This window comes from Carlito syrichta, unplaced genomic scaffold (assembly GCF_000164805.1).
Source record: "Carlito syrichta isolate Samal-C Ts95f unplaced genomic scaffold, Tarsius_syrichta-2.0.1 Scaffold302085, whole genome shotgun sequence".
Taxonomy (NCBI): Eukaryota; Metazoa; Chordata; class Mammalia; order Primates; family Tarsiidae; genus Carlito; species Carlito syrichta.
In genome coordinates this window covers 252,269-262,581 of record NW_007246181.1, presented here as the reverse complement: position 1 = coordinate 262,581, position 10,313 = coordinate 252,269, and the positions used below count along the sequence as shown (strand labels likewise).

General features: G+C 43.6%; 1 protein-coding gene across 3 annotated transcripts in view; it reads left to right on the top strand.

Moving 5' to 3' along the window:
- VPS53 (VPS53, GARP complex subunit) overlaps positions 1–10,313 on the top strand; it is a 170,677-nt gene that overhangs the window by 5,002 nt on the left and 155,362 nt on the right. For all 3 annotated transcript variants that reach the window (XM_021711355.1, XM_008056040.2, XM_021711356.1), the window contains exon 3: positions 9,735–9,784. In XM_021711355.1, the coding sequence (XP_021567030.1) occupies positions 9,735–9,784 (50 nt within the window). The remainder of the gene's footprint in view (positions 1–9,734; positions 9,785–10,313) is intronic.

The following is a 10,313-nucleotide window of genomic DNA, read 5'->3' as shown; positions in this document are numbered from 1 at the left end:
CGGGAGCAGCCACTGCACTCCAGTCTGGGTGACAGGGTGAGACTCCAACTCAAAAATAAAAAAACAAAACAAAAATTTAGCCTGGCATGATGGTGCACGCCTGTGGTTCCAGTCACTTGGAATGCTGAGGTGGATAGATCACCTGAGCCTATTAGGTCAAAGCTGTGGTGGCCATGAACGTGCTACTGCGCTCTAGCCTGGGTGACAGAGTGAGACTCCAACTCAAAAAAGTTTTTTTGGTAGAGATGAGGTCTCGCTTTGTTGCCCAGACTGATCTTGAATTCTTGGCCTCAAGTGATCCTCCTGTCTCGGCCTCCCAAAGTGCTAGGATTATAGGTGTGAGCCACCATGCTTGGCCAAGTTGTAAATTTTTATTTTAAAAAACTTTTATAAATTAAATTAAACCTTATTTTTAGAGACAGGGTCTTGCTCTGTTTCCTGGGCAAGAGTGCAGTGTGCAATTATAGGTCACTGTGACCTCAGACTCCTGGGCTCAAGGAAACCTCCCATCTCAGCCTCCCGAGGAGCTAGGACTATAGGCATGTGCCATCACACCTGGCTAATTTTTTAATTGTTTTGTAGAGAGAGGGTCTCACTGTTTCCTAGAATAATCTTGAGCTCCTGGCCTCAAACAATCCTCCTGTCTTGGCCTCCCAAAACACTGGGAGATTATAGGTGTAAGCTACCATGCCTAGCTCAAGATGTGTATTTTTAGACTTTATGTTTTATTGGGTGATTTTCCTATGTAGGTGGGTTTATCTTACAGAATTGGATTTTGGGTGTTTTGATGAGAAGTAGACCAGAATTAGAAGCAGCAGAATTCTGCTCAGTTTTGTATTCATTCATTCAGCAGATGGTCAGTGGGTACCTGTCATGTGTTGTCAGTTACTGTACCAGGTGCCAGGCTTACAAAGATATATAAGACCCAGTCCATGCCCTTGTACATGATCAGGTAGAGGGAGACACTGGTGAATGCTATAAGCAAGAATGGGATGGTACAATGCAAAACAAAAGAACAGATATTCTTAGGCCGGGTGTGGTGGCTCAAGCCTGTAATCCCAGCACTTTGGGAGGCCAAGGTGAGAGGATTGCCCGAGCCCATGGGTTTGAGACCAGTCTGCCAAGTCTTGATTCATTCTTTCATTCATTCATTCATTTAGTCAAACTCAGCAGTCATTTATTAAGTATCTACTAAGTGCCAGGCACTGTTTTTCAAATCTAGGGAGAAATGGTAAAGGTGACAGGTAAGTTCCTGTTCTCATGGAGTCTAGCATGGGGAGGAAGACAAGAATAAATCAACGAATACATATGTAAGACATGATCAAGTATGGTTAACATTCTGATACAAAGCAGGTGCAGTCATAGAGCATAAAGCATAGGGTAGGAGGTTCCTTTAGATACAGAAGCTTAAAGGAAGCTCCCTCTGAGGTGGTTCCCTTTAAACTGAGACCTGATGGACAAGAAGGAGTCAAGCTCTGGCGGGACACACTTCTAGGCAGAGCAAGTGGCCAGGGAAATCTTCCTGGATGACAAGGGAAGGAAAGCCATATTTTTATTATTATTTTTTTGAGTTGGAGTCTCACTCTGTCGCCCAGATTGGAGTGCAGTGGCCACTCTCGGCCACCGCAGCCTCGACCTGCTGTGCTCCGGCGATCCTTCCACCTCAGCCTTCCAAGTAGCTGGAACTACAGGTGCGCGCTACCATGCCCAGCTAGTTTTTGATTTATTGTAGAGATGAGGTCTCGTCAAGTTGCCCAGGCGGGTCTCGAACCCATGGGCTCAGACAATCCACTCACCTCGGCCTCCCAAAGTGCTGGGATTATAGGCTGAGCCACAGAGCCCGGCCGGAAAGCCATTTTAAATACAGGACCAACGTGCAGAAACAGGTAACACAAGATATACATAGAGAACAGAGCCTCGCAGGAGCTGAGACTGAGGGTTGAGCAAGGATCCTGGAGAATCTGTCCTTGAGGCTTATGGTCACCAAGATTTTCCAGTGAAATATTTTTTCACAGAACTGACTTTCACTGGGCTAATTTTTTTTTTTTTTTTGAGTTGGAGTCTCTCACTCCATTTCCCAGGCTCGAGTGCAATGGCATGCTCATGGCCACTGCAGCCTCCACCTGCTGGGCTCAGGTGATCCTTCTGCCTCAGCCTCCCAAGTAGCTGTAACTACAGTCACACACCACCACGCCCAGGTAATTTTTAAATTTATTGTAGAGATGAGGTCTCACCAAGTTGCCCAGGCTGGTCTGGAACCTATGGGCTCAGGCAATCCTCTCACTTTGGCCTCCCAAAGTGCTGGGATTATAGGCGTGAGCCACCACGCCTGGCCACTGGGCTAATTTTTAAGCCTGTATATAGTATGTGAATATTCTAGTACCAATCTTAAATAAATTAGGCTTTAGTAGTATATGCTATATAAATAAAGAGCAAAAATCAAGGTTTCAATCTTCTCATACCCCAGGGGATAGTTTGGCAGGCCCTTTGGGGATGCCTGCACCCCACCCTGGAATCGGCTGTTATTCATCAAAGGATGGTGACTGGAGCAGATTCACATTTTAAAAATCCCGTCTGGCAGCTGTGTGGAGGATGAGTGGTGGATGGTGGGAGACTGGAGACTGGAAGACCAGTTAGGAAACTAATGCAATAGATCCCTGGAGAGAGATGGTAAGAGCCTGAGGGACAGCTGTGAGATGGAGAGAACAGATCTGAGAGGTGTTTAGGAGACAAGAGTCACACAGTTTGGTGCCTGAGGGATAAAAGTAGAGGCTCATGCAGAATCCAGAATTCACATATTCATTTACTCAACAGGAAACCATTTACACTCTGTAAGAGCTTTGGGGGCTGGGCATGGTGGCTCACGCCTATAATCCCAGCACTTTGGGAAGCTGAGGTGAGAGGATTTCCTGAGCCCACATGTTTGAGACCAGCCTGGGCAACTGGTGAAACCTCATTTCTACAATAAATTTTTAAAAAGTGAGCTGGGCATGGTGGTGCGTGCTTGTAGTTCCAGCTACTTAGAAGGCTGAGGTGTAAGGATCACCTGAGCCCAGCAGGTATAGGCTATGGTGGTCGTGAGCATGCCACTGCCCTCCAGGCTGGGTTTTCAGACTCTGACTCAAAAAAAAAAAAAAAAAAGGGAGAGAAGGATGAGCAAGTCAGATATGGTCTTCAGCAAGTATTTATGCCTGGTGTGGTGGCTCATGCCTGTAAACCCAGCACTTTGAGAGGCCGAGGCAAGAGGATTGCCTGAACCCGGGGGAGACTTCATCTCTACAATAAATCAAAAAAGTAGCTGGGTGTGGTGGCACACACCTGTAGTTTCAGCTACTTGGAAGGCTGGGGCAGAAGAATTGCCTGAGCCCAGCAAGTCGAGCCTTTGGTTGGCCATGAGCATGCCACTGCACTCCAGCCTGGGCGACAGAGTGAGACTCTAACTCCAATAAACAAACAAACAAAACAAAACCAATAAATAAATAAATAAATATTTATTACTTGCTCTTAAAAGAGTCCTAATATCTACTACAACTATAATAATAGTTAACATTTATTGGATGTCTACTGTGTACCAGCACTAAACCATGGTAAATTCTCCACTTTGTCATTCTTGTCTGACAGTGAGGATAGTAAGACGCAGAGAGACAAAGTGCACTCAAATCTGAGATGTGATAGCATTGTCATGAAGGAAGCATACCAATACAGTGGAATCAGAGCCAGGGCCCTGCTTCATCCGAGGGATCTGAAAAGGCTTTCTTCCCTGAGAGAATGGTATAGCTGCGCATTATAGGCCAAGTCAAGGATTTTGAGCTTGGATTTCTAGCCAGACAGACTGGGTGGGTGTAAAGAGAAAGAGCACGTCTCGGTGGTAAGTAGGATGGGAGGAGGGCGTGAGGGGGAGCCCAGTGTTGAACATGTTCAGGTCGTCCAGGGGGAGTTACACAGTGAAATATTTGAATGGGAAGCTCATAGTCCCCATTGTTGTTAATATCTTGGCCTATATCCTTCCAAACATTTTCTCATGGACATATACATTTTTAAAATAAAGTTTAAAAAATGATACACTGTGTGATTGTCTTTTTTGAGATTTCACAAATAGCCTGTGTAGTTCATGATTTTGCATGAAAGGAAAATTTTAGGAATTAGATGGAGATAGATATTTGGGAACAACTGGAATAAATATAGTAATGACTGACTCACCAAGGCAGAATTCAGTGTCGGATTTGAAAATTATATACCAGGTTTTCATATTTTTCTGATTTGTTTGTATATGTACTATATACTTGTTTTATTTTTTTAAAATATATATACACTTGTTTTTTAAACTATTGAAGGTACTACAAGATATTTGTTGTCCCACAGATTCAGTTATGTTTTGTCTAATTATACCCCCACGTGTAGTGAAGTTTCTTTGAGTAACTCAGCAAATTTTATGACACAAGGTTACCTTTATTTTCCTGGTCACAGAGTTACACTTAGCAATTCATCTACCAACCCAGATGCCTGTGGGCCTTACTGAAAAGGTAATAGAAAGTAGTGGTGTCACTTACACTTTTTTTTTTGAGTTGGAGTCTCCCTGTCACACCCAGGCTGGACACTCACAGCCACCGCAGCCTCAACCTGCTGGGCTCAGGCGATCCTTCTGCCTCAGCCTTCCAAGTAGCTGGATCTACAGGCAAGCGCCACCACTCCTGGCTAATTTTTTGATTTATTGTGGAGATGAGGTCTCACCAAGTTGCCCGGGCTGGTCTCGAACTTGCAGGCTCAGGCAATCCACTTGCCTTGGCCTCCCAAAGTGCTGGGATTACATGCTGAGCCACCCAGCCCGACGATAAACAATTTTTAATGACCCTCCAAATGCTCTGGATCTATATTGCTATATTAAAAAAACAAGATGCCAAATTGTTTATAATCCCAGCTTAAAGCTCCATATTTTCATGGAATAGTAGACGGCAATATACAAAAATTCTGATAATGGGACTAGGTGCGGTGGCTTAATGGTTATACTCTCCTGGTCATGCAGGTAATTTTACTTATTTTCTGTAATTGTCAAGAATTGCCATTAAAATCAGAAAATGCCTTTCAATAATAAAAACATTTTAAAATTATACAATGGAAACTCTACAGTTAAACTAGATGAACCGTCTTCACCTAGGGCAGCCACTAGTCGATTCCTGGGGGCATTGCCCAAGCTCCAGGAGAGGCCTTCAACCCCAGTGAGGGGCACTGCCATAGTGAGGCACTGACCTGATGGGAGGGGTGTCATCTGTCTGGTGTTTTGGTGTTTTGGGGTACAGGAAAAGTAGGCTGAGAACCATTGGAGGTAGCACAATAGAGTAAGAGAGCAGAGCCCTTGGAGTCAGAGTGACCCCCGCTGAATCTGTCTGTACTGTGTGTGTTCTCTGTGACCTCAGAGAATTCATCTATCTTGTCAGAGGCTGTTTCCCAATCTTAACACTGAAGAGGATAACAGTGTGCCTGGCATGGCCGCAGGGACTAAGGGAAGTCGTTTCTGTAAAGCACCTAGAAAAGTATTGCATAATAGACCCACATTCAGTGCTAGCACCTTTTCCTCTTAGCTTCCCAGTAGAGAATCTGGAAAATAAAGGAAAAGCAGTCACTCGTGGCTATTTTTTTCTGTTCTTTGAGTAGCTGTATTTATGGTATTATAAAAATGATGTTTGATTTTATGACAGCTATAAAATGGCATCACAAGCTATCGTCTTTGTTATTGAAGAGCTTACCTGACCAGCATCTCTAGTGGTAGCATAAAGGTTTAGCCAATAAATATGGCCTGATTTATTTGACTTTTCTGTTGATGGGCAATTAGGTTGATTCCAGGTTTTGCCCTTTTAAATGCAGATGAACATCTCACTGCATAAATATATTGGATTCTTCTTAGAAAATATTGTTATGACTTAAGCAAGACCTTCACATCTGAAGATTATTAAATTTAAGAAAAGGTTACAGTACCACTAAATCAATATTTACTGATGTGGGATGACCTCTAAGTTATATTGCTAAGTGAAAAAAACATGGTGGCTGTGCGTGGCGGCTCAGGCCTGTAATCCCAGCACTTTGGGAGGCAGAGGCAAGAGATTGCTTGAGCCTCTAGGTTTGAGACCAGCTTGGGCAACATAGTGAGACCTCGTCTCTACAATAAATCAAAAAAGTTAACCGAGCATGGTAGAGTGCGCCTATAGTTCTGGCTACTTGGAAGGCTGAGGCAGAAGGATTGCCGGAGCAGAGCAGGCCTCTGCTGGTCTCAGACTTCCAAATAGCTGGTACTACAGACGCATGCCACTATGCTTGGCTAATTTTTTTATTTATTGTAGAGACAAGGTCTCACCATGTTGCCCAGGCTGGCTTCAAACTCCTGGGCTCAGGCAGTCCTCTTGCCTCAGCCTCCCAATGTGCTGGGATTATAGGCATAAGCCACTGCACCCAGCCCAACCAATTTTAAATGGATTACAGTTTAAAAATTTTGATATGATTTCCCATTTTCAGAAAAATACCAGAATAGTACAAAGAATTCATGGCCACCCTTCACCCAGTTTCCCTGATAGTAACACTTTTAAGACAGGATTTTTGTTTTGTTTTTTTTTTTTGAGTTGGAGTCTCACTCTGTCACCCAGGCTGGAGTGCAGTGGCCACTCCCAGTCACCGCTGCCTTGACCTGCTGTGCTCCAGTGATCCTTCCGCCTCAGCCTTCCAAGTAGCTGGAACTACAGGTGTGCACTACCACGCCCGGCTAATTTTTTTTGATTTATTGTAGAGATGAAGTCTTACCAAGTTGCCCAAGCAGGTCTCGAACCCGTGGGCTCAGGCAATCCACTCACCTCAGCCTTCCAAAGCGCTGGGATTACAGGCTGAGCCACCGAGCCTGGCTGGGTTTTTTTTTTTTTAATACCAAAATATAGCTTTTTTAAAAAGAGTGGGTTCCAGCAGAGATGGGCAGGGCAGGAACTTTTATTCTGATTTTGTGTATGAGGAAATAGAAACTCAGAAAGGTCAAACAACTTGCTCACCAGCAAGTTATTAGTGGCTAGGTTGGGCCAAACTTTAGCTACTGTTAACACTGTTAACTCAACTACTGTTAGCATGATAGTGACAGTCTTGACAGAATTCGATTGGACTGAGTCTAAGAGAATTGGATTCTGTAATTAAATCAACTTCTCTTTTCTGAGATTCATCTTTACTGCAGACTGTTCTTGGACTTCTGAAATTTCTAGGTAACCATTGGCTTGGTCAGAGCAGTAGACAAAATGTGAATGGCCCAGTCTGACACCTTAAACAGTCATGACCTATTTCTCTTGTCTGACATGGTCATGGAAGGCTTCTGACCTCCTCCTGCCAGCAGAGGTAGCTGGGAGATATTTATAAGCACAATTTCTGTATTACTCCCATCTCCTTCTGAGATAAAAATATCTGTCGAGGGAGAGGAAATCGGATTCATAAAATTGTACTTTAAAAATGTTGAGTTAGGCCACATGCAGTGGCTTTCGCCTGTAATCCCAGCACTTCGGGAGGCAGAGGCAAGAGGATTGCCTGAGCCCAGGGGTTCAAGACCAGCTTGGGCAACTTGGTGAGGCCTCGTCTCTACAATAAATCAAAAGTTAGCTGGGGCCGGGCTCAGTGGCTCAGCCTGTAATCCCGCGCCTTTGGGAGGCTGAGGTGAGTGAATTGCCTGAGCCCACGGGTTTGAGACCCGCCTGGGCAGCGAGACCTCATCTCTACAATAAATCAAAAATCAGCCGGACATGGTAGCACGCGCCTGTAATTCCGGCTACTCGGAAGTCTGAGGTGGAAGGATCGCCAGAGCCCAGTGGGTTGAGGCTGCGGTGGCCGGGAGCAGCCACTGCACTTCAGTCTGGGCATCGGAGTGAAACTCCAACTCAAAAAAAAAAAAAAAGTTAGCTGGGTGTGATGGTGCACACCTGTAGTCCCTGCTACTTGGAAGGCCAAGGAGGAAGGATCGCCTCAGCCCAGCAGGCCAAAACTTCGGTAGCCATGAGCGTACCACTGCACTCCAGCCTGTGCAAGAGTGAGACTCTGACTAAAATAAGCCCAATAATAATAATAATAATAATAATAGTAATAATAAATAAGCCAGGCTCGGTGGCTCAGCCTGTAATCCCACGCCTTTGGGAGGCTGAGGTGAGTGGATTGCCTGAGCCCGCGGGTTCGAGACCCGCCTGGGCAACTTGGCGAGACCACATCTCTACAATAAATTTAAAAAAATTAGCCATGCGTGGTAGCGTGCGCCTGTAGCTCCAGCTACTCGGAAGGCTGAGCGGAAGGATCGCCGGAGCCCAGCAGGTCGAGGCTGTGGTGGCCGAAAGCGGCCACTGCACTCCAGTCTGGGCGACTGAGTGAGACTCCTACTCAAAAAAAATAAAAAATAAAAACGTTAAAATGGTACTATAAAATTGTACCTCCTTGCCTCCATTAGGGGGCGCCATTTCCTCACATTTTTCTCATCTCTAAGTCCATGTGTTTTCATTGTCATCTTAAAAAACGTTATAATTGTAGTGGCAGGGCGTAGTCAATACAGAATAATTGTAAAATACTCATGGGCAAAAAGAAGAAAAATTTGAAATCCCTCCTTTCCACAGATTAAAACTTTTCATAGACTAAAACTTTATAGATTACAATTACTAATGTATGTCTTCCCAGACGTTTTTCTAATGGATTTATATACTTAAAAATAAATTTATTTATTGAAGTATAACACAATATAGAGGAGTACACAAAATGTAAGTGTACAATGTGATTAATTTTTATAAAATATAGCCATGTAACCACCACTCCGATCAGGAAGTAAAATAGTAATAAAACATCTTCAGAAAACCTTTCTTGCCCCTTTAGTATCACCACCTCCTTGACAGATAACCACTCTCCTAGCTTCTTACACAAGAATACTTTCACCTGTTTTTGAACTCATACAGTATATACTCTTGTGTTCAGATTAGTTTTTTTGCAACATCATGTCAGGAATATTTATCCATGTTGTGTGTTATAATAATTCATTCATTTTTATTGCTATGAGTAGTTTGTTGTATGAATATTAGATACCAGGGTTAGCAACCTTTTTATAAAGGTCCAAGTAGTAAATGTTTTAGGCTTTGTGGGCCATACAATGTTTGCCACAACTACCCAGTTCTGCCATTGTAGCCTAAAAGCAGCCATAGGCAATATATAAGTGAATAGATGTAGACATGTCTGTGTTCTATTTATTTCTGAAAAATGGATGCTGGGATGAATTTGGCAGTAGTTGTCAACTACTATTTAAATTTTTTTTTTTTTTAAGTTGGAGTCTCACTCTGTCGCCCAGACTGGAGTGCAGTGGCTGCTCCCGGCCACTGCAGCCTCGACCTGCTGGGCTCCAGCGATCCTTCCACCTCAGCCTTCCAAGTAGCCAGAATTACAGGCATGCACTACCACGCCCGGCTGATTTTTTGATTTATTGTAGAGATGAGGTCTCACTGCCCAGGCGGGTCTCGAACCCGCAGGCTCAGGGAATCCACTCACCTCAGCCTCCCAAAGCCACGGGATTACAGGTTGAGCCACCGAGCCTGGCTTATTTTAATTTTTTAAAAAATAAAAATAGTATCATACTATGGATAAAATTTCCTGAGATTTCAAAAATAGCCATTATAACTCATCATGCCCCGGTGAAAGTGGAATTTCAGGTCATGGAATAACAACTGGGTGCTCTTTCTTCTTTATTGTAGTCTCTGGCAAACATAGATGAAGTCGTGAACAAAATTAGGCTGAAAATAAGGTAAGTGACACTGAATGATTATTAATAATTAATGAAAAGTATGTTGTTAATTTAGTTGGTCACATTTTAGATCATGCTTTACTGTGAGAGCACCGAACTCTCAAGTTTGCTATAAATGGTCATTTTAAAAATAATTATTATTTTACCTGGGTTTTCACATAAACCTTATGGCAAGGAACTCAATTCTTTGGCTACTCTTCAATTATTCATAAAAAAGGAAGGAAACTGTAACAGAGTGTATTCAAAACAATTCATTATTTTTATAATTTCCTTTGGAGGCAAAAACCTTTCCATATCTTTTAAAATCTTTTTTAAAAGCTCTGTTTCCCAGACTGAGGCGCAGTGGTGTGATCTTAGCTCAACACAACCTCCAACCCCTGGGCTCAAGTAATCCTCCCACCTCAAGCATAGCTGAGATTGCAGGTGCACACTACCATGCCTGGCTAATGAGAAAGAAAATTTTAGCCGGGCTTGGTGGCTCAGCCTGTAATCCCCCGCCTTTGGGAGGCTGAGGTGAGTGGATTGCCTG